The sequence below is a fragment of the Vidua macroura genome, chromosome 27 (genome assembly GCF_024509145.1).
Source record: "Vidua macroura isolate BioBank_ID:100142 chromosome 27, ASM2450914v1, whole genome shotgun sequence".
NCBI lineage: Eukaryota > Metazoa > Chordata > Aves > Passeriformes > Viduidae > Vidua > Vidua macroura.
Window position 1 is genome coordinate 5,138,039 of NC_071597.1, and position 23,238 is coordinate 5,161,276.

Sequence of the window (23,238 nt, forward strand, 5' to 3'; positions counted from 1 at the left end):
TTGGAACTCATCTGAACATCAGATATACCTGGTGTTGGTTAGCAAGAACCGTTTGTACATTTGATATTGATGGTGCCAAAAACCCAAACAGCGACTGACTGGAGGAGATGGAAATTAAGAATAATAAAATAAAATAAAATAAAAGGTGAGAGAGGTCAAAATGTGAACAGAAAGGGGAAAAATCAGCCAGTCTAAGAGTCAGCATGAAGGCAAAATATTTCCTGATAAAACAGAATCCTTTTACAAAATATAAATTTTTTAAGAAAAATGAGGAGAGGGAAATAGAGACAGAGGGGAAAGGAAAAATAAAGATGAGCAGGACAGAGATGCAGAAGCTTACACTGCCCAAATGGCATTAAAACTTACTGGAAACCTCACCAGAAAATGGAACATGCTGGAATACACCATGCTCCGTCCCCCAGGACTTTGGGACCGAGGAGGAAGCTCCCACTGGGCTGGTCCAGAGGGCCAGGCTGTCCCACCTCACGTGGGGAACCAGAGCTCAGCGCTGCTGCAGCAGAGGCACAGCTGGAGTCGGCCCCGCTGGTCACCTGCTCCTCCTACCAGCACAGGTGGGGAGGGAGGAAACATTTAAAATCTAAGTCTATCTGCAAACAAGAGCATGCAAGTCAGGCTCCAGGGAAACCTGCGCCGTCCCCTTCGCCGAGAGCGGCCGGCCGGGGCCGGGGCTGCGCCGACAGCTCCAGCCCGCAGGCAAATCATCGCGGAGCTGCTTCGAGGGGGTCGGAGGCCTTGAGGATGGAAAATAAACCAGCAGTCTGTACATTTTGGGTTTGTTTGGTTCAGTACAAATGGAATCGAGTTGGCTGCTCAGACACCGCCAGCACGTCTCCGATTTCAGGGCGGAGGAGATGAAACAAACTGGTTTTGGGCACCTACTGGTAACAAAACGCTGTCCCTGCTGAACTCTGCCGTCCCTCAGGAAGTGGAAAGCACATGTTTAGGTAGTGTAAGCCTTTTTCCTTTTATTTAGAATACCCTCTTTGTTTAAACAATATTCCCCCCCCAGATACAAAGTTCGGCCAGTAAAGATTACATGGAAACTGGAACACGCATCGTCTGGAATACAAGATGCACCGGATGAGGAAGTTTAAAAACTTTCCGAGCGAAAAGTAGAACAAAGAAGAAAAAAAAAAGTCTCCTAACATTTTCCCAAAGGTTTCACTCTCCTGTCACACACACTCTCCAAATGACAGCTAGCAAATTCAACTCTGCAAAGAGAAAACAGAGCCACATCACTCGACAGGAGAGGGAACGAGGCTCAGGGACCCGGCGGGGCCCGGCGGCGACTCCGGAGCTCTGCGGGCCCCAGGGAGGCCCCACTCACCTATGTCAACTTCTTGGCTTTGTTGTAGAGCGAATCCACTACTTTGCTCATGTTCTGAATCGTCTCGAGGGCAGCCTCATAAGTTTTGTCTACGGGGGGTTCGTCGAAGATGATCAGGACGCCCTCGCCCTGGTCAAGGATTCCTGTGGGCACAAGCTGCTGTTAGCACTGGGATGCTCGATGGATCACAGCTTCCAGAAAGCAGGAATTTAGAGATCTACCCCAAGAACACCCAATCAGCTGTGCAGGGTTTGGGAAGGGTTCACATGTTGGGCTGGACTGGCTGATTTTGGTCAGGACTGGTTTAGCTTTCCCAGAAAAAAATACATCCCAGAGAAGAGCCTGAGAAGCCATCCAGGAGACGAGCTTTCCTGCCCATTGCCTACCACCTCCCTGCCTCCTCAGGCCCTGTGCTCAGCAGGATGGCTCAGCACAGCTGGTTTATCCTGCACCTGCAGCCCAGGTGCCAGGGGCTGTCCCCCCACAGCGCTCTGTGCCCAACGTGCTGCTCCCAGGCATTCCCCTGGCTCAGCTGGGGACATCCAGGGACAACAGAACCAAGAGCACAGCTGGTTCCTTGAGGGGTTATTGGGGCAGCAGCCTGCTGTGGGCCCAGCCAAGCCACAACACCCCACTGGGCCATGGGGTGCCCCACAGAACACTCCGGACACAAACAGCTGGGAAAGGTGACCACACCCCTGGGCAGCTCCAAGAGGGAGAGCCCAGCCTGGCCAGACAGCCCAGATGGGGGTCCCACACTGTCCCTGGATGCTGTCACAGCAAGAGGGACCCAACAGCATTTCTGAAATTAACCCTCGGGTTAAGGAAGGCAGAGGGAAAAGCAGGAAGAGCCTTCCTGACTGCCACTCCTGACTGTCCCCTCCAATGGAGCAGCAGGAACAGCATTCCTGTCACTCCTGACTGTCACTCCTGTCACCTGCACACCTGCTGCCTGAGCAGGACCCCCAGGTTCAGAGGAGGAAGGGGAGTCCAGCCACTGCTCGTGCAAACACGGGGCAGTCAGAGCTGAGGGATGCAGAGACTCACCATGAAACTTCTTGTCCAAGATCATCTGTGACAATTTCCTTTCTACCTCAGCCTGAAATTGAAGCAGAAAAATTAAGTCTCCCAGAACACATAAAAACACATAAATTTTACTGCTGCACACTTGACAGCCTGGTGGGACATGAGCACTGCTCAGCAGCAGCTGCTCCTCCGTGAGCAGCTTGGACACCACCACCTGCTGGAGATGCCTCAGAAAATTAGGGAGCAGCTATTAATGAGGGAGCAGCAGGATGTCCCTTGTCCCACAGGTGACACTGTATCTGTCACTTCACACAGGCTTTATCTGTGGGGGTTCTGGAACTTTCTAACTCAGTTCAGAAAGGATTTAGACAAGAGTTGGCCAAGTTCTATTTAATCCATGCAGGACCCAGCTGAGCTCCTGCCCAGCAGCTGGAAGGCCCACAGGAGGCGGCTCCTCTCTGGGCAGAGGGGGCACAGAGCAGCTCTTAGTCTGAATATAAAGGATGTGTTAAACACCACAAGCTAGTCTGGGAACAGACTGTGTGCCAGGGGAGGTTTAGGTTGGATATTAGGGAAAATTTCTTCATGGAAAGCCTTGTCCAGCCCAGGGCAGAGGTGAAATCACCAGATTTGTGGATGTGGCACTTGAGGACAAGAGTGGTTTTGGCAGTGCTGGGGGAATATCTGGACTCAATGATCTCAGAGGCCTTTTCCAACCTGAATGATTCAGTGATTCTGTAACCACAAAGGCTAAGCTCAGCTCACTTCCCAACCTCTGGCCTTAATGCCAGTACAAGACAACAGCACTGGGGCACAACTGCCTGGGATTACAGTGGATTGTCCTAAAACTGAATCTGTCTGGGATTATCTGTAAAGCAGTTACTGCATAGTCAGTGTGACAGACACATCCCTAATGCCACTGCAGGGTGATTAGCTGGATCCTGGATCTTAAGGGTCTCAGTAAGGTTCCCCTGGGAACACTCAGGGGATTAAACACAGGGCACAGGGGAAGACTGAGCTGCTCACGACATAGCAGAGGAAAATATGCCTCAAATAAAAAGCCAAGACAGGGAATAAAACCCATGGGGGAAGGGGACAGCACTGCAAAGTCTGGGGCACAGGAAGCCTCGATGCCTCCCAGGAGCTGCCTGTGTCAGAGTTTAGTTCCCAAGGGTGAGATTTGCCTGGAAATGCTATGGATCTCATCTGTCACCCTTCATTTCAGTTCCCAGTGAGAAATGCAATTTAAGTCCAACTCCTCTGCCCTCTGAAGACATGGCACTGATTTCTGGTGAGGTTCTTACCTTTGAGAGCTTGATGAGGTTGGATATGTGTTCAATCTATAAGAAAGACCAACATTTAGTTAATCTTTAGCTGCACTTTGGACACGCAACACAGAGGTTTGGGGCTCTTCATTGGAACTGCTCAAGGGCCTGGAAATGCTCTGGCCTAAATATTTCCAGTGGCTTTCTCCACTCTGCAGCTTCAGGTCCTTCAGGTTTCATGTCTGATTTTAACTAAGAGGGACTGGACCCCTAAAGCCATTTCACTCTGAAAGGTGAAATACCTCTTCTCCAAGACTATGGCACTGAGGCCTTCAATGCCAAATGCTGTCACCTTCAGGGTTAAAAGCCAGTCACCTTGCAGGATGCATGAGAGAAACAGGTGGAAAGAGCAATGACTCTGGAATGTGGCTTTCCAAAGGTCCCCTCAGCCTCCTCCTTATAGTTTAACATGATGAACCCTGAGCTCTGAAAGTGCTGAACAGCTCAGAGTAAGCAGTGTTCCATATGGGCACAATCCCCTCACCCCCAGCAGCAGGGACAGAGGCACCAGCCCGTCCAGGTGCTGCTGGAAACATTTACCTGTACTCTGGAGAAGGGTTCGATGACTCTGATCAGGTTCTGTTCCAATAAATTATCATAGAGCTTGGCCAGGTGAGTGTTGATGATGGGGTCGTCCCTGAGCTCCACCTTGTAGTCTGTCAGAGCCTGTGGGGACGTGGCAAGAGGAAATAATTCTGGTAGCAACAGCTCCTCAAGATCCTCTGAGGATGAGATCCCCTCCCAGCCCAGCCCAGTACCATGGTTAATCCAATCCCTAACTTAGCTAAAAGCCAGCAGGTCACGACAGCCCAGCAGCCTCTCCAGCATCTTTTATCTTCACCCTGTGGGAGCTCAGCAAGCCCCAGAGCATGACAGGATTGGACCCTGACATGGGAATCCTCTCCCTGAGCTCTACAGCATTCCTGCTGAAACCTGGAAAATTTTCAGGAAGATACACATCCCAGGGAACAGCATCTAAAGGAAAACTGCTTCTGATTTGGCTCTCCAAAAAAGAAAAAAAAAAGGTAAAAAGGAAAAAAACTGGGTTCAAGCAAGTTTACCCCCCACGCACTGAAAACGCAACTGGCTGATTGTTGGGGGGTATTTCTTGATGCACTGTTGCCTTTTATCAATGTTTCCATGGTTTCCTGCTGTGGGATGTAACAGCTTCTACAAGTTTCCAAACCTGGCATTTCTGACTGGTTTTTGCCCAGCCAGGCTCCATCTTCTGTGTCCCTGACTCACCTTTTCAAAATCTGCCAGCGACCGGTTCTTGCTAGCCTGTGCCACGCATTTTAGTGCTTCTGTCTGTGGGGAAAGAGAACCAGAGGTTATTTTTTTCTGGATGCTCCTCTCAGGGTGAATATGCCAACTGTGCAGTACCCTGGGAACGTGCTTAAACAGCAAACCAGGAATGTTCCTTGTCACTGCCACAGGCAGAGGGAGAGCAGCTGCTGAGGGGAGAAGAAGCCAGGCAGCTGCAGGACATGACCTGAAACATCTCCAGAGGGACAAAGCACCGGGGTCTGACAGCACCAGCTGCAGGCTGGGAGTGAGTCTGATGCCGTTTTTAAGGAAAGTGCACATTTTGGCACTTGCTTAATGAACGTGGCCATTCTGGGCCCTCCAGCACAGCTACTTCTCTGCTGAATGACAGGGGCAGGGCAGCAGCTCCTATGGACACCCCACCATGGACAGCATCAGGGATGAGTCTTCTCTACACCCTGTAACTGCTGAAATGAAGCAAAAGGCTCATTCCCAAACCAGCCCATCTACACCCCACAGTGGTAATCCCACCAGGGAGCAGAACAGAGCCTGAGGAGGGAGACAGGACAAGGACAGCCTGGTACCTCTGGTGCACAAGGCCCAGGCTTCTGCTGCCCCTCTTTTGGGACTGCCCCGAGCAGAGCCAGGAGCTGGACTCGATCCTTGTGGTTCTTTCCAGCTCAGGATATTCCAGGATTGCCCCCAGGGCTGCTCTCTCCCTGCTCCCCCAGCAGGAATTGCTGGTCAGGGCTGGCTCAAAGCACAGTGTGGGCACAGCCAGGATCCCCTGTCTGGGGAGGAGCCTCCAGCTGCCACTCAGGGCAAAGGGATGAGGCAGGATGGGGCTGGCCTTCCTGATCCAGGAGGGATATCCCCACGTCAGACCCTTCCACGCACTTTGCTCACTGAGCTCTGCTAATTCCCAATCCCCTGTGGGCAGGGGAGCAGCAGTTCCTGCGTCACAGCAAAGCCCAGGCTGAGCACAGCCCCTGAGGGCAGCAGGATCCCAGCCTGGCCCAGCCCCTGGCACGCCTGGAGGGTGGCCCTGCACCTTCTACAAGAACCCCTGAGTTTCATTTGAGGGTGGCCTTCCCAGCATGGCAGGTTCCCATGTCAGAATAAGCAGGGGATTTCACACCTCCCTGACTGCCTGGCTCCCACCTTGCAGCCAGGAATGGATTCTCAGGACTGGCTACAATGAAGTAACTCAGATTTAAACACTGCAACAGCTTGTGAGAGTAGAGACACAAGGACCTGATGGCATCAGGCAATTTGTAGCTGATGAAGAAAAGCAGGAAGGAGAAAAACAGGGAAAATGAAGCAAGCAGCCCAAATTCTCTGGTTGTGAAGATCACTGTAAAACCCTTTGAAGGCAACTGACTTCTGGCAATGGTAATTCATGGTAATTTAATCAGTTCTGGATCTCATTCAGGACACTCAGGAGTGATGGGTATTTTGGTATGAAAAGAGCAAAGTGTTTGACAACAAGAATAAGCCAGCATTGAGAAGGGTAAGAGGAAGACAGAAAGGGTTAAGTTTCTGTACCTGTCTTCCTGCATACCGCAGAGCAAGCTTCCCACTCACTAATACTTGCACATCTTCTGGGCTGCAGAGGGAAGGAGCAGAGCATTTACAGAGGAACATGGTCAGCTTAAACCCCAGAGCACCATAAAAATCCCCAACTGATAGCAAAGGACTACAACCCAAATATCACCAAATCAGGAGCATTGATCAGGTGATAAAGACATTGCTCGAGCCCATTAGTTCAGAGTCCCACAAACAAAAAGCCCTTCCCCTGGAAACACTGGAAGAGTTCTTCCCAGAACCATCTGGCACCTACCTGTTGAGCATGATTTTGCACAGCAGCATGTATTTCAGAGCAGTGATGGCTTTGGGGTTGTCAATTGAATCATTGCCCTCAAATGCCTCATAAAAATATGAATAGGCTGTTTTCCAGTCCTTCTCTTCTGCTGCATGGATAATACCTGGGAGAGGCACAAACAGATTAATTCTGAGCATGACTGAGAGAGCACAGAACAATTTGGCTGTCCAATGCTTTATCTATGACTTCAGTGAAGAGAAACCTTTCTCCTGTGCCCCCCTTGCCTCATGTCTATCAGAAGAAAATCCACACCCTCTCTTACAAGGATGTTTTTAGACAGACAAGCTTAGGGCACTTCAGGTAAGTGCCTGCAAACTGGGTCAGGAACAAAATGTAATGGGCCAGGAGCGCAGTGTGAGGCTGGAACTGCAGTACCTGGGGAGCTTACGGACCCTCCACCACGGGCAGCTTTCAAAACTGGGCTGGAAACACCAGTGTCAGGAACAATGCCACTGCAGCTGATGCCACCTGAGGCAGAACTGGTGATATCCTGAGGCCCCACCAAGCACCACTTCCCATGATTCCCTCAGAAAACACAAATATCAGACAACTGATGTGTCAGGACGAGTCCTGGGCGCTGTCCTGGTCCTGGAGGCCTCACCTGACTGCATGTCCAGCGCTGCCTGCAGCTTGGGGGGACAGTAGATGGCATTGGCCGTGGTACGGGCCGAGGTTAAGGCTGCTCTTGCTTTTGGCAGATTGCTCAGGGCATGGTAAGTCTTGCTCTCTAGGAGCTGCACTTCCACCAGCAGTGCCTTGTCATCCATCTTCTTCAACTCCCGAAGCAGCTGGGAGCCTGGCAGAGGGCAAGGACAGGACTGTGACCTGCTCTGCATCATCAGCACCCAAACAAACCACGCACAAAAGATCACACAAAGCCTCTCCTGGGGCCACCCGTCCTCCCCCAGCAGCCAGGGCTTTCAGGGAGGCACGTGAGGCTCACACAAACTGTCCTTCCAAGAAAAAGCAAGGGAGAGGGAATAACGGGGGGACAGTGCCAGGTGGGGTGTGGGCAGCACAGTGCCTGGGAGGGGCTGGGCAGTTGGGGTGGTCACTCTGGCATCCATGGCCAGGTGATTTCCCTCTCCTGCACGACTGCCCCCTTGGCATCATGGAGCATTCTCAAGAAACTCCTGAGAACGTGGGATGAGGAAGGAATGACTTTACACAGGACATCTGCAGGTCAGATTTAGGAAAAAGGAAGGGACATCCTAAGAAATGCCAGGACAAGCTCCCATATCATGGCCTTGTGAGGACAGAATGAGCCAGTCCTAGAGGAAACTTGTCTCCTTCTTTCCCCCACTGAAGAGGTAACTTAGGGTGAGCAGAGATAAAACCCTTGCTGTACTCAGGAGCTGATAACCAGAGCTGAAACTGCAGAACTGGGCAGAAACAAATGCATTCTTCCTGGAAACATCCCTGAGAGACTCTGCTTGCACCTACTCCCCACAGCCATGGCCACAGCCACCCAGGAATGCTGTGCACAACACTGACACCCTGACAGAGCATCAGAGCCTGCCCTACAGGTACAGACCTTCCCAACTCCCCAGGCTGTCCCACCACCAGCTAAGGGATTAAATTAATTAAGCACAGCTTTGGAGTATAGCCTCTGATCAGTTTAAACCTGAGTTCATTACCTATCCCAATGCAAATGAGTTGTAATTCCATCCTGAATTTCATGAACTCAGCATTCTGATGAGATACATGTCACCCACGGGATTCTGGACATGAGACAGGCTCGTGCCACCACACAGGTTAAGAAATTCTGGGTCCCAGGTGAGCAGTTCGGGCTGTGTCCATGCAGCTGCCCCTCAGCCCTGGCAGAGCAGGCTGTGCAAACACCCCTCAGACAGCTTAAACCTCACTGACAGCTTAAACCTCACTTGAACCTTAAATCACAATCACAGCTTAAGCCTCACTCACTAAGCACTTCAGTCATTTGCAAAATGAGCATTTAAAAAGCACCAGGGAAGCTGTAGGAGGTCCTGCTTTACTCTGCTTTGGGGCAGAGCAGGAGTTCATTGGTTCATTACCTTCCCTTGCGTGGTGTAGGGGCAAATTCTTAAAGCCACCCTAAGACCTTGGCTAATGACACCCACAGAGGTTTTGCCATTTCCTGGTTTTCCTGGGGCTGTGTTTGAGCAAACTGGAATAAAGCTCTTTTCTCCCTTCAGCCTCTGTGGCCACAGCAGAGTACTCCAGCAGGTTCCAGCAGGAGCCAAACCCTTCAGCTGGATACAGCTCCCAAAATTATCTGCAATGAACAAATCACAGAATCCCAGAGTGGGCTGGGTTGGGTTGGAAGGGGCCTTAAAGCTCATCTCATTCCACTCTCAAACAGGCAGGGACACCTCCCAGGTTGCTCCAAGCCTCACCCAAACTGGCCTTTGGCCCAGGTGAGATGGGTAAGGATGGTGAAACAGCAAGAACAAAGACACCTCTAAGAGCTGTTATCACCCAGCTACAGCAAAAGGTGCCAGAACTGCACAAGCACTGAGAAATTAAGACCCAAATCCTGCAAAACTTCTCAAGGAAAATGACACAGGTGATGGCTTTCCTTGCCAGGAGTAAATTAAAAGCAAAGATTTACCACCACCTAGTGGGAGCCTCACCTAGCTGCAGAGCTTCTTGGTACCTCTTGGTGTCGAAGTAGAGAGAGACCAGCCTCGCCTGGAGAACAGAAAAGGAACTGCTGTGAGGAAACCAAACAGATTTGTTTTGTAAAATGAAGCTTTGTATTCTTCTCTGCACAAACTTCACTACATTAATCTGTATTTGTCACATTGTGTGGTCCAGTTGTGCAAGGCCTACTGCACAAGGAATAAAAACCTGCATTTTAAAGGAGAATTTCAGTGGAATTAATGCCCTCCCCTGACACAGAGGAAGATCTGAACAGCACACAAGTGCTCTACTTTTACAGGTATTAAATGTGACAAGGGGATGATGCTGCTCCCCATGTTTGGGATTGGGACTTACCTCCAGAGCCTGGCGTAGGAAAGTCCTCTTCTCTGATTTGGCCCATTCAATACACTCTAAACACAGGTCAACCTTAAAGGAAGCAGAAAAGAGTCAATTCTAGACATTTTCTTTGTCAGTGCCCACCCCAAATGCCTCCCAACAACACCAGAGGTGTCAAATGGATGCGTCTGGGGTAGGCAGTAATGCTTTCCTAGAGTTTAAACCCACAGTCATGGTGCATTTTCAATAAAGAAAAATAAATTTCATGTGTTTTAGGGCCTAGATAGATCATGTAATCTGTATAAAGCAGCAGAGATGCTCGGCTCTGCTCTGGGGGCCTCATCCATCATTTCAAAGCACAGCAAAGAAACTCAGAATCTTCCCATCTTTTTCAGGCTGAGGCTCCCTTGATGGATGAAGCAGAACTGCTCCATCTCAGATATTATTGTATCTTATCTGGCCCATAATACACAGTAAGTCATCCTGTGGTGCCAGGCTCAGGAATACCTCTTCCCAAAACCTCTGGATTGCAGCTCAACACTGCAGGCCTTGTCAGCTCCTCCTCACTGCTTATTAAACGTGAACATTTTATGAAAAGTCATTATGAAGTCTCAATTTATTACAGGGTGATAGCTGGAGCATTAGGAGCTGGAGAAATCTCCAATCTCACTGCTTTACTGGGCTCCTGGGAGCATTCTGGATGTGAGCTACCCTGAGGAAGCAGACAATCCTCAGAACATTTCTGAAAGGATTTGAGATTGCTGCATCAAGGACCTCACAAGTTGATGTCATCTTTCCTTAAGGTTTTGGGGTTGGCTTCAGAATATGCTCTAAAATGACTACTTTGACTGACTTTTTATTATTTCCATCACCATTACTCCATCCTGTACCTCCTCTGCAACTGCATTTGAATATTGTCCTTCACACCAAATTACCCTGAGAAAAGCCTGTAGCTGCTCCTTTTCTCCTGACACTTTTGGGAGTTCTCCCTTCTCACCTGAACATCCTACCCCATTTCCCCTGACCTTCTCTGCTAAAGAAAGAGGGGGAACACATTCTGTCACCATTCCTCACCCACAAGCCACAAGGACTGAGCAGCAAACAAGGGACATTGGCTGGGTTACCTGCAGAGAGGATGACAGCTCTAGTTTAGCTAATTTTGTGCTAATTTGGCTAATGAGAATGTCACCTGCCCCTCAGCAGGGCAGAACCTCTCCAGCCTGCAATCTGGCACTCCTGGAGTGCAGGTTTCATGTGGGTTTTGTCCCTAACCTGCTGCTCAGACCCCTCCTGTGCCAGCACAGCCCTCTGCAGGGCAGCACAGCCTGGAAGCTCTCCCGAGGTGTTCCTGTCCTTATCCCGCTCCCAAAAAACCAACAACTGGGGGAAAAAAAGAAAAATTGAGACAACTGTATCCTATGGAGCTGATGAGAATGGAGTGAATCCTAACTGGGCACTATCTTAGACTGTCTCAGGTTTTCTGCTGGGGGAGCTCATCCACTGAAGCAGTTGACACCTGGTAGCTGCCAAGCCCTTTCCACTCCCGCTTCAGGAGTAGCTTTTGTGTCTCTGTGCAGTGAAACACCCATCACAGGGGTGTCCACCTGCAATCCTGACCAGCTCCTGGACAGCCCCTGAGCAGTGGCTCCTCCAGTTCTGTGCCATCCCACACCAGCTCCACCATTCCTGCTCCAAGGTCCCTGGGAACACATTCCCAACACTGATCACTACAAAATACTCCCAAGGCTGCACCTACAATCACTGAGGTTGGAAAAGCCCTCTGAGATCACTGAGTCAAACCATTACCCCAGCACAGCCAAGGCTACCACTGACCCATGTCCCAAGTGCCCTTTTAAATCCTCCCAGGGGCAGAGACTCCACCACTGCCCTGGGCAGCTGTGCCAGGGCTGGACAACCCATTCAGTAAAGGAATTTTCCCTAATATCCAATCTAAACCTCCCCTGGCACAACTTGAGGAAGCAACATGAATCTAAGACAAATGCCCATGGTGGGAATCACTCCTAAACTGCAGCAGGGAGAGGCTTGCAGAAAAAGATGGTTATAAATTCAATTATCTGATGTTTTATTTATAAAATACATCCAAATGCATTAAAACTCCACTTCCTGACATGAATAATTCTTCAGTGAGAAGCAAACTAGGTCAGATAATGGTGTTGCAGGCTTTTGAGGAACAGCCTGGTGCTGGGGCTGCAGCCTCACCTCCTGTCCCGTGGCTGCCTCCATGTCCAGGAAGAGGTCAAGCAGGGAGCGGACCAGGCGCGCGGCCTTGGCCTTGCTGATGGAGTTCAGGAAGGGCCGGACGTACTTCAGGAGTCCTCCCAGCTCTGCAAAAACCCCAGAACATGAGATGCAACCCCCCCAGCCAAGAGCTGCACCCAGCTGGAGCAGCCACACGTCGCATGCACCAGCAGGATTTGTCACACCAAACATTTCCCAGGTGGTTTTTCAGCATCATCCACAGAACAGAGCGACCTGCAGGGCAGCCTGGAGCAAACAGGGGACTGCACAGGGACTGGGGGCTCCAGCCTCAGCCCAGCACTGCCTGCCACTGCAGCTCCCCAGCTGTAACTGCCTCACCACTAAAATGTAAAGATCTGCTAAATGCTTTGAGATTTTTCTATAAAATGAGGGATGGAGTTTATAATTTAGTGTGTTTTCATTAACTCACAGTTTCATGCTTAAATCTGTCCCACCTAGCCAAGCCCAGGATGTTGGATCCACCTTGTGCTCCACCACTGTTGAAAATCATATTCCTTAACACTCCAACTCCACCTTTATCTGATCTCTCTTAACTACATTTCTGCTTCTAAGTCTCCTCATCAATTCACAGCTATAAAACCTGTCTTTATAAGAGGTGGAAAAAGGAAATGTCTTTTTTTTATGGAGAAACACTGAAGTGCCATAGCCAGGGAGCCGAGGAATGTGGCAGTCACAGCCCAGCAGCTCCAGCACTCGGAGCCATTAAGGAATGCTGGACGTGGTGGAACTGCAGAGCACAAGTGAGAAGTCTCCTACAACAAACACCACGTGGTTTTGGGGAGGTCCTGGACAGGGCTTCTCCCAGTTTGGGAAGATGATCCTGCAGGGGCAGGGTTCAGTGCTGACTCATCAGCACCAGGTCTGCACACTGAAATCACAGCTCTCTGCCCCAGATTTCCAAGTCTCACCCAAATATCAGGTGGATCTCACACTACTGTGTTTACAAGATTCCACAGAAAAGCAAAATCAAAACAAAGCTGGTAATGACTAATTCAGAAATCTTCTACACCAAACTGGTACTGAATCAAAACTAAAATAAGAGGTTAGTCTAATTTTATTTCAATTAGTATATGGAGGAGTATCAGGAGAATTTCAGTTTGGAAGGATTCCAATAAAAACAAATGTAAACAAGGGTTCCTCTGTATTTCATTTAGCAGTAATGCTAAAGAATGCTAATGCTAATTGTTATAACAACATCTTATTAATATCTAAAAATGATTCTTCATATTTTTGATTTTTTTAACCTATTTACTCTAAGTTTAATCAAGCCTGATACACCTAATTTATCACACCCTTAATATGCAGAACTCACTTTTTCCAATCACTCATAGTGATCATAGAATCCCAAAATGGTTTGAGTTGGGAGGGACCTCAAAGCCCACCCAGTGCCACCCCTGCCATGGCAGGGACACTTTCCACTGTCCCAGGCTGCTCCAAGCCCCAGTGTCCAGCCTGGCCTTGGGCACTGCCAGGGATCCAGGGGCAGCCACAGCTGCTCTGGGCACCCTGTGCCAGGGCCTGCCCACCCTCACAGGGAACAATTCCTAATTCCCAATATCCCACCTAACCCTGCCCTCTGGCAGTGGGAGCCATTCCCTGGGTCCTGCCCAAGTCCCTCTCCAGCTCCTGGAGGCCATTAAGGCACTGGAAGGCTTCTAAACATCCCAAAGTGCAGATTTAGAACAAACAGAACTTAACTCAAGTGGGATCCTCAGCTTTAATTCCCAAACTGCAGGGCAGGAGATCCTGACCCCAGCAAAGCACCTGGACTCAGTACAAGAACACCACAGGGTGCTCTGACTGCCACACCTGTTTCCAGAAAAGTTTGATTTTCTCTCTGCCAGAGCATAAACAGGCAGCTTTTTCTACACTTAAGGTGCAGCTACTGCCACATCTCAGATTGCAACCTGCAGGCAGTCTTCACTCCACAAGGAACCTGCTGTTCCATGACTTTTCCCACACTATCCAGTCCTGGGGTTCATTTAATCTCCAGAACAAGTCCTGGATGCAAATCCCAATCATTTTAATCCAAGGCAAATGGTCTCATACACAGCAAACAAACAAGCACAGCCAATCCAACACATCAGCTCTGCACAGAGCTCCTCTCCAGCATCCAGTGGGAGCTGGGAATGGTGGGCTCTGGATCTGTCTTATTGAGGCTCTCCAAGAACCATCAGCTCTCAAGCACTACCAGGAACCCTCCTCCTGTGCATCCCTGCCTCCCCCAGTTCCTCAGGACAGTTCAGTGCCCAACTGAACTCTTCTGCACGGGAACTGCAGAACAAAGGAGGAAAAATCCACTGGAACACACTGCACTGTTTATCATCCCATTGATGTGCTCCAGAGCTGCCCCAGAAGTTCCCAGAAAGCAGATCCCAAGTCAACAGCTGGAATGCAGCTGTGCATTCTGCAAACTCCACATTCAGCCAGGCAGGATCAAAGTTCCCACAGAAATTTCTCTCTCCTACCAATGTAACCATCAACTATTTTTAGGATTTTATTTTTCTAAAGAAAATGCAATGCCTAGTAAAAGGGTGGGATTGACAGCTCTGCAGGAGTGATGAGCAGCAGCTCTGGAAAATGAAGCCTGCAGTTCATCCTCAGGGAAGTGCTTCCACCAGCTAACACTGCACATATCCAAATTCCCAATCCCAGTTATTCCAACCCTCCAGTTCTGTGAAATGCTATAAAAATCTGGAACTGTCACAAAGAAAAGTTATCACTCTACAAGTTTATCTGCTTGATAAAGATTAAGGATTGAAGCGGGGGGTCACTTGTATTATTGTTATTTTTGTAAAAAAAAGGCTGCAGTTCAGTAGTCACAGAATCATGGGATGGTTTGGGCTAGAAGGGACCTTAAATCCACCCAGTGCCACCTCTGCCATGGCAGGGACACTTTCCACTGTCCCAGGCTGCTGCAAGTTCCAATGTCCAACCTGGCCTTGGGCACTGCCAGGGATCCAGGGGCAGCCACAGCTGCTCTGGGCACCCAGTGCCAGGGCCTGCCCACCCTCCCAGGGAACAATTCCTTCCCAATATCCCACATAACCCTGCCCTCTGGCAGTGGGAGCCATTCCCTGGGTCCTGCCCAAGTCCCTCTCCAGCTCCTGGAGCCCGTTAAGGCACTGAAAGGTTTCTAAACATCCAAAGTGCAGATTTAGAACAAAACTTAATTTATCCACTTCCAGGGACAGTGCAGCCACCACCTCTTTGAGCACTGGAACCCCTCAAACCTGTCCAAGCAGTTCCACTGGCTAAAACCAAACCATGTGCAGTGAGAGCCACAGGATGAAGTCCCAGTGTCTGCCCAGCACGAGGGGCTCTGGCAGCAGCTGTACCTGGTGATGGTGCTGCTGCCCCTGGCCTGTCACTCCTACCCAGAAAGCTGACAGGGGGACAGAGCCCTTCCCACAGCTCCAGCACCACCCTAAGTCAGGGTACCCTGCTCTTCCTCTTCCAGTTCCACAACTCCAGAAAACACCTCCAGGTCCTGCTGATCTCCCTCTGAGATGCACACACACAACTGGCTTCTGAATGGCACTAAGTCCATTTTCTTCCCTCCAGAACACACTCACTCTGCAGTTACTGGTACCTTTAATAGACCACAAATACATTCTATGTTTGCCCCCTCACAGCCCTGAGTTTGATGAGTTAACAGTGTTATTTTCAATTCCTCGGCCTTCACCTTGAAAGAAAATAAATCTATCAATTACCACCCTCTGGGAAAACCCTGGAGCTCGTTATCCGTGTGCCAAACTTCAGCTTAAACTCAACACTGCCCCAAGCTCTGCAGAGCTGAGGAGGCCACAAGAACTCTGCCCTCAGTTCTGCTCAGCAGCAGCACATCCACACTGACCTGAAGAGACTCTGATTTCCCCTTTCTTACCCAAACACACACATCTCCCCTGCTACAGGGCCCAGGCACGTTTGGTGATCTCTGGTGAGCAAACACCAGGGTGCAAAGGGCACTGGCACAGCACAGACACCCACACTGAGCTCCTGACTTCAGCCAGGAAAGGGGCACTTGCACAGCAGCTTCCTCTGTCCTGCAGAAGCAGGAAAACACTGTTCTGGAGGGGTTTATTTTTCCCCAGGGACCCTAAAAGCAGCCCCAGCAGGAATAAGAGGTGGACACCTGAGTGAGGTGACAAGAACAGCACCTCTCAGGACCAGTCACCCACTGGCCCCAGCCCTGTCCAAGTGCCATCCACAGTGGGATCAGGGCAGGAATGCTCATTCCAGCAGAGGGCAGTGACATGGCCCAGCCCAGCAGGAGCTTTCCAAGCCCAGTGGGACACCAAGGGACATTCACAACAGAGACAAACTGTGACCTGGAGCTGTGGCTGAACAGTCAGGAACTTTCCATGAGCTATTCTGAAGTCAGGCCTGGTGTCCCTTCCAGTGGGATTGAACCTGCTGCTGGGTGCTTTCCCCACCCTGTGCCAGACTTGCAAGTAAACATTTCCACTGTCCAGGGCTGCAGCCCAAGCACAGAACACTCTGGGCATGGACACAGACATGCTCCAGGGGAAAGGCACAGCCCTAGACTGCAAAACAACCAACTGCTGCCTTGAGCTCTCCAGGAAACAGGAGACAGGAACAGACTCAAAATCATCACTGAACAGAGAACTCCACTCCATCCCTGTCCCCTCACACACTCACAATAGAGGGACTGTCCCCTGCAGAGCTGGACAGGGGCTGCTGATGTAATGGCCAGCAGATAAATCAATTGATTGTGAGAGAAGCTGCTGGTGAGAGAGTATTTTATGGGACAAACTTTCCTGTTTGAAACCAACCAGGACACACCTCTCATCTCAAACAGAAGAACTGAGCAAAAGTTTAGTCACCCATACTGAAACAGCCCCACATCAAAGGGCCACAGACTGAACCGTGCATTGTTTGGAACACTGGGCCAAGCAACACCAGATTAATATTTATGTTCTTTATTTGATTTTTAGTTTCTGCCCTGTCTCTGAGAGAACATTTCCTGCCAAAAGCTGTCTTTCCAGCTATCCCGCTATGTAGGGAGACTAAATGCATTGGCTGCAGGATCTCCTGCCTGTTACCTCAATTCCTGATTTCAGGCTCACCTTCTGCCTGCCCAGTCTTGGCCAGCAGTGACCCCAGCTCCAGGATGCTCTGCTCTTTGACTTGCACTGCTTCCTCATCATTTTCCTGGACATCACGTTTCACTGGGAAGAAAAAGAGCAGGTAAGTTGCCTTTAGTGGTGTTTCAGGTGGAAAACCATCCCTGCTGCTCAGCTTCTGGAGAGGTGCCCAGAGCAGGACCTGCTCCAACAGGCACCAGGGAGTTCAGCCTGGCCCAAGAAGTCTGGGAAGTTTAAATCCAGTACAGGGAAGTTTGCAGTGCTTTGTCTGTGCTCCACAGGGGCTTTATCAGCCCACAGACCCCCCGCTCCTGCTCACTCCAGCTCCAGGTTTGAACAATCTCAGCTTGTCCAGCTATGCAAGCATCACTTAGAACCAGCACCACACACCAGAGTACACTGGAGCCACAGAACCAAATAAGAGACATTTAACAGCATTTCTGGGGTTGGACACGCCACTCTGGGATTGCTGATGTTGCTGCTTTGTGTATTAAGCTGAGATACCGTGGACAAAGTGCAGCACAAGCAAAGTGAGGTGGGTACACCACCTCTCCCCACTCTGGTGTCTCACCTGCTGCCAGTGCCACCGCCCTCTGCTCCAGGGAGTGACTCTGCTCTGAGGCAGATAAAGGGACAAGCGACAGCCAGCAGCACAACCCGAGTGTGCACAGCACCAGCTCCATGCGAGTTATCCACCACACATGCCCTTCCCTCCCTGCCACCACCCCCAGCACAGGCAGCTGCTCCAGCTTCCACACAAACAGAGCCAAAATCCCGGCTCTAGGGAACTGCAACTGTGGCTCTCATCCCCTGCAACTCCCTACCAAAAGCGAGGGAGCTTTGATCTCAAGGAGAGAAGCATCACAGCAACATTGTCTGGGCGCTCCTGATGCTCCCCACCCACACCAGGGGCTGTGAGTCCTGACTGAGCCCGACCCCTGAGAGCGGCACCTCCTGCTCAACAACGAGCAAAACGCTGCGGGACAAACAGCTCTGAGAGCCCTGGCAGCACCTCCGGGGCTAACGGGGACACTCGGAGAACTTCTCCCGACACAGCAGGGTGACAGCAGGGTGACAGCAGGGCACAGCATCTCTGCGGAGCCCAGCGCACAGCACCAGAACCAAAAACTTCTGCTTTCCGCACCAGTTCCGAGGGCCGCACGCCCCAGCCCACCCGGGGTGCCCACACGGCCTCCAAACCACCGCCCCCTCCCCGGCAGCGCAGCCCGAAGGGCCCGGGCTGGGACACGGAGAAGCGAACCCGAGGGAACTCCCCCGGCGAGGAGCAGAGCCCGGCCGCGGCACCGGGAAACCTCCCCGGCTCCGTGCGGAACGGCAGCGCTGCGGGAGGAAACATCGCTGCCGCCGGCGGAGCGGTCCCGGCCTGGGCCCGGCCGGACCCGGCCGTGACACCGCGCCCCAAGCCCGCCGCGAACCGCCCCGACACCCCGCGCTACCGGCATCGCCACGGCTCCGCACACGCCGATCGGGGATCCCGGGCCGGCAGGTTCATTCCAGCCGGACGGGGAGGAGCGGCCGGCCCGGCTCCGGGGCCGCTCTGAGCGGCTCCGCGGACACGCACCGGGCACCGGCCCCGCCGCCGGGCTCCCGGAGCGCGGCCCCCGCTCCGCCCCGCACCGACAGCTCCTGCCGCCCGTGCCCCCACGTGCGGGGGCCGCCGCCGGTGCCGTCCCGGCGCGGTGCAGCGCCGCGGGGCCGGGCCCAGGCCGCGCTCCCGCCGGGCGCGCACGGTGAGTCAGCAGCGGCGGCGGCGCGGGGCTCCGCGTGACGCGGGCGGCGGCGGGGCGCGGGCGGCGCGGGCGGCGGGCCGGCGCTCACCGATGGAGTGCAGGATGCCGATGGAGGCCTCGCGGTCGGTGGAGAGCAGGGACTGCGCGCGCTGCAGCTCCAGCACCGCCGCCGCCGCCATCTTGCCGCTCCTCCGCCTCGCCGCCAGCACGGAAGCGGCGCCGCGGCCACGCCCCTTCCGCGCGCGCGGCATGGTGGGAACGGCAGTCCCGGCGCGCGGGCGGTGGACGGGGCGGGGACTGCGGAGGGGGCGGGGTCTGCTGAACGACGCCTGCGCCGCGGAAAGGGGCGTGGTCCCGGTTGAGGGCGGGGCGCGGGGTAGGGGCGTGGCCCGATGAGCTGTTTCGGTGCGTGGATGGGCGTGGCCTGTGCGGGGGCGTGGCGTGGAAGGGGCGGGGGAGGGAGAGAGGGGAACGGGCGGTGACCGGTGGAGGGGCGGGGCTTTGGGCGGGGCTTTGGGCGGGGTCTGCACCGGGCACATCGAGGCGACGGGGGCGTGGTCTGGGGTGGGGACGTGTCTTTGGCCAGGGGGCGTGGCAGGGAAATGGCGCGAGGGCCATGGGAATGGGCGTGGTCCCGAGAAGGGGCGGGGCCTTTAAATAGGCGGGAAGACGCCGGGGACGTGGGCGTGGTCTATGGAAAGCGTGTCGTCATTTGTGGGCGTGACTGATGGATGGGCGTGGTCAGTGGGCGTGTCCGGGGTCTCGCTGTGTCGCTCGGGGGGCCCGCGGGGGACAGCGGGTCCAGGGGCCCCGAGCGGGGCCTGTGCGGGGTCCGGGGCACCGGGAAAGCCGCTGTGGCTGGGAGCGGGCGTGGGGGGTCCCACCCGGAACATCCCCCAGCCGTGGGTCCGGTGCTGGAGGGGGCCACGTCCTGCTGGGGGGTCCCCGAGGATCCACATCCCCACGGCTCCCTCAGCGCTCCGGACCGCCTCGGGAAGGGAGGAGAGCCCAGCGGGGCCATGGCACCTGCGGGGGAGTCTGTCCCTGTGTCCCCGAGGAGGATCCTGTCCTGACGGGGCTCACCCCCAGATTGGGGTGACCCCGGGAGGTGGTAAAGTCTCTCCTCCAACCCGGGCCTTCAAAGAAAGACTCAGTAGTCTTCAGTCGTCCGGTCTCAAGGTAGTTTATTGTATGTTATCTCAAGGCACACACACTCCCTGACATTGTCCCTGACTCCTTCTCCCTCTGCGTCTCTCCGTCTCTCTTCGTCTCTGTCTCTGTCTCTGTCTCTCTGTCTCTCCCGCCCAAGGGCTGGTGCCATCTTTTATATCATACATTATGTGTTAAATGTTTATAGTTTTTCCCCAATGCCTATCACCTATATTGAACAGTGGCTTTCTACTCTAAACCAATCTGTGAGTGCCAACACCACCAAGAACATGGGGAATAGGAAGAAGAAAGAAGGAGGACAGGGCACGCCCAAATCTCTCCATCTTAGAACTTCTGACCTCATGTACAAAACTCAGACCCCTCTGTACAAGGCCTAAAGCCCCCCTGTACAGCACTCAAAAATCCTACCTTTCACTTTGTGACTACTTCTATTATAATATCTAAAGTTTTGTGATTTCTTGTTCTTCCTGCAAGGATGGTAAATTGTTCCATGGATCAGATTCAAAACCACAGGGGTTTCCAGCTGCCTGCCAGGGTCTCAGATGCTTCTGACCTGGTCCCGGAACATCCAAGAGTGTCTGGGGGGCACCTTGGGTTCCGACACTGTCCCTGTGTCCCCGAGGAGGATCCTGTCCCTGACCCCACAAGGAGGACGCTGTCCCCCTCCCATGCCCGACCCACCCCCACGGGCCACACTTGGTGGGACAGGTCCTTCCCCTTGTGTTCCCCGGTGCTGACCCCTCCCCTCCCGGCCCCTTTTCCTGCTCCAGGAGCGCTGCTGGCAGCAGGGGCTGGGCTGGGGGGAAGCCCGGCCCTGCACCCTCTGCTGGTCAGAAAACAGCTCCCAAATCAGCACTGAGCTCCCCAAACCCACCCACGGCCAAGCCCGTCCTGCTGTGTCCCCAGCACGCCAGGACAAGTAGCCCTTAGACCGGCCCCTTTCTGCCACTGGAAAAGCCAATTTAATGCCTGAAAGAGTCAGTTTTATATTAAATGGGAAATAAAACCAAAACCTTGCCCCGGCTCCTCCTGGGAAGTCATGTCACTGTAGGATCCCAAAGTCACTGTGGGATCCCCCAGGATGGATCCCAATGTCACAGTGGGATCCCAAAGTCACTGTGGGATCCCCCAGGATGGATCACTGTGGGATCCCAATGTCACAGTGGGATCCCAAAGTCACTGTAGGATCCCAAAGTCACTGTGGGATCCCCCAGGACAGATCACTGTGGGATCCCAATGTCACAGTGGGATCCCAAAGTCACTGTAGGATCCCAAAGTCACTGTGGGATCCCCCAGGACAGATCACTGTGGGATCCCAATGTCACTGTGGGATGCCCCAGCAGGTGCCAGCCCTGGGGACAGGCACGGGGAGGTGGCTCTGAGGCAGTGACCGATGCCCCCTTCAGCAGCCATGTTTTAGTGCCCAGCAGATGGTGTTTAATGGGTCAGGGGTGTCTCTGTGGAACTGGGGGGCTGAGGGGGATGGTCAACCTCCTCCTCTGCCTCCCTGCAGTGGGAAAAGCCAGGAGAGCAGCCATTGGGATCCCTGGCACTGAGACCTGACCCACCCACCCCCAGCTCATCACACGGATGGCAGCCAGATCCTGCAGCACCGGGATGGACCCAGCCCTGTGCTCCTCCAAATACCACGTAAGAAAACTCTCAAAAATGGAGGGATGACACCTAAAAGCCCCAAAAGGAGGGTTCAGGCAGGTAATAGAGCAGGGATTTTGATGAAGGAAAAGCCAGGGACCTGTAGGTGAACCGTGGGGTCCATGAGCAGGAGCCTGTGTGCACCAGTCAAATCCTGGCATTTTGGAGAGTCTGCCCATCCCGGCACTGAACTTAATTTACACTGGATTTAATGAACCCACTCCAAAACAGAACATTAAACAGGTTTTGAACCCCACATTCACCCCTGAAACCCAGTGGGCACAGGAGGAGTGTGGTGGCAGAGTGTGCTGCAGGCAGAGACCCAGTCTGTCTGTCTGTCCATCCATCCATCCATCCATCCATCCATCCATCCATCCATCATCCATCATCCATCCATCCACCCACACATCGCTCCCTTCCCAGAGGAGGCAGACAAAGGCAAGCAGGTCCTTTGCCATGCTGGGGGGTGATTTCTTTCCCTTTTTTAATAATAATGACAACAACTAATAAAAATAATGAATAATGGATAACAAGTGGGAGATTAGGCCAAGGGAATAATTTGTCCAACCTGAACCAGCTGTTTTGGGGTAAAAGCAATGGAAACAGGGAGTGGGACCAGGCAGTGTCATGGTCCTGGCACTGCAGGTGTTAAACCCTGATGGGGGAGTTCTGGGTTTGGGGTGTCCTCTGATGGGTGGCCCCAGGTGCCATGGGGGAGTACCCCAATTTTCTGTTCTGAGGACATCCCCCCCTTCCCCTGTCACTGGTTTCTCCCTGTTCCATTTCCAGAGGGGCAATCAGAGCTGGATATGGGGGGCCGAGCTGGGCATGGATGAGGGGGCACCCCCAAGGTCCCTGCAGTGGTGGCTCCTTCACCCATCCAGACAGGGCAGGGACAATCAGCAGGACCGCCATGCCCCCGAGTGTGGCTGCACCCCCCGAGAGCCTTCAGGGCATCAACAGGGACCGGGGTGAGCACAGGAACCGGAGCTGCCCACTTGGACTGAGCTGGGGCCGGGCTGGGGATCTCCAGTGTGGGGGGAGTGACCCCGCAGCCCCTGAGGGGCACCCACAGCTCGAGGGTGTGAACGCGTGTCCCTGGCGTGTCCCTGGCATGTCCCTGGTGTGTCCCCAGCGTGTGGGGTTTGCGCTCACGTCTGGGGTGGGGGCACACACGGGGTGCCTGTGACAGGACAGGTCGGAGTGGGTGGCACCCCGCGTGGGCACGGGGTGCCTAGGGACCCTCCACACACGCTCCACACAGATGGGGAGCCCCCTGCACACACGCTCTGCTCTCCCGGCACATCCCTCTCCCCCTTGCACGACCCCCTCGCCCCCCCTCCCCCCTCCCGCTCCCGCCCCATAATCGGCTCCAGCTGCACAAACATTCCCGCACCCGGAGCTGCCGCCGCCTCCGGAGCCGCCCCCGCGCCCGCCCAGACCCTCCCCGAACCCCCTCTGGGCCCCCTGG

At 53.3% G+C, this 23,238-nt stretch overlaps 1 protein-coding gene across 1 annotated transcript; it reads right to left on the bottom strand.

The window, feature by feature from the left end:
- Positions 1–966: 966 nt before the first annotated feature.
- On the bottom strand, positions 967–19,213 carry PSMD11 (proteasome 26S subunit, non-ATPase 11). Its single transcript, XM_054000241.1, has 14 exons — positions 19,033–19,213; positions 17,176–17,277; positions 12,026–12,150; positions 9,824–9,895; positions 9,460–9,517; positions 7,449–7,643; positions 6,806–6,950; positions 6,511–6,571; positions 4,945–5,007; positions 4,240–4,365; positions 3,679–3,714; positions 2,396–2,447; positions 1,349–1,491; positions 967–1,232 (listed from the first exon to the last, which is right to left on the bottom strand). The coding sequence occupies exons 1-13, from the start codon at positions 19,193–19,195 to the stop codon at positions 1,349–1,351; spliced, it is 1,341 nt and encodes a 446-aa protein (XP_053856216.1). The 5' UTR covers positions 19,196–19,213; the 3' UTR covers positions 967–1,232.
- Between the last annotated feature and the right edge of the window lie 4,025 nt (positions 19,214–23,238).

Bases quoted from the DNA above. Each gene is read 5' to 3' on its own strand.
- PSMD11 (XM_054000241.1), bottom strand. From the start codon at position 19,195: ATGCCGCGCGCGCGGAAGGGGCGTGGCCGCGGCGCCGCTTCCGTGCTG. The intron at 7,644-9,459 runs GTGAGGCTCCCA...GCCCTCTGCCAG, and splicing joins CCAAGAAGCTCTGCAGCTAG to GCTCCCAGCTGCTTCGGGAG. The intron at 4,366-4,944 runs GTGAGTCAGGGA...ACGTCCCCACAG, and splicing joins CGCTGGCAGATTTTGAAAAG to GCTCTGACAGACTACAAGGT.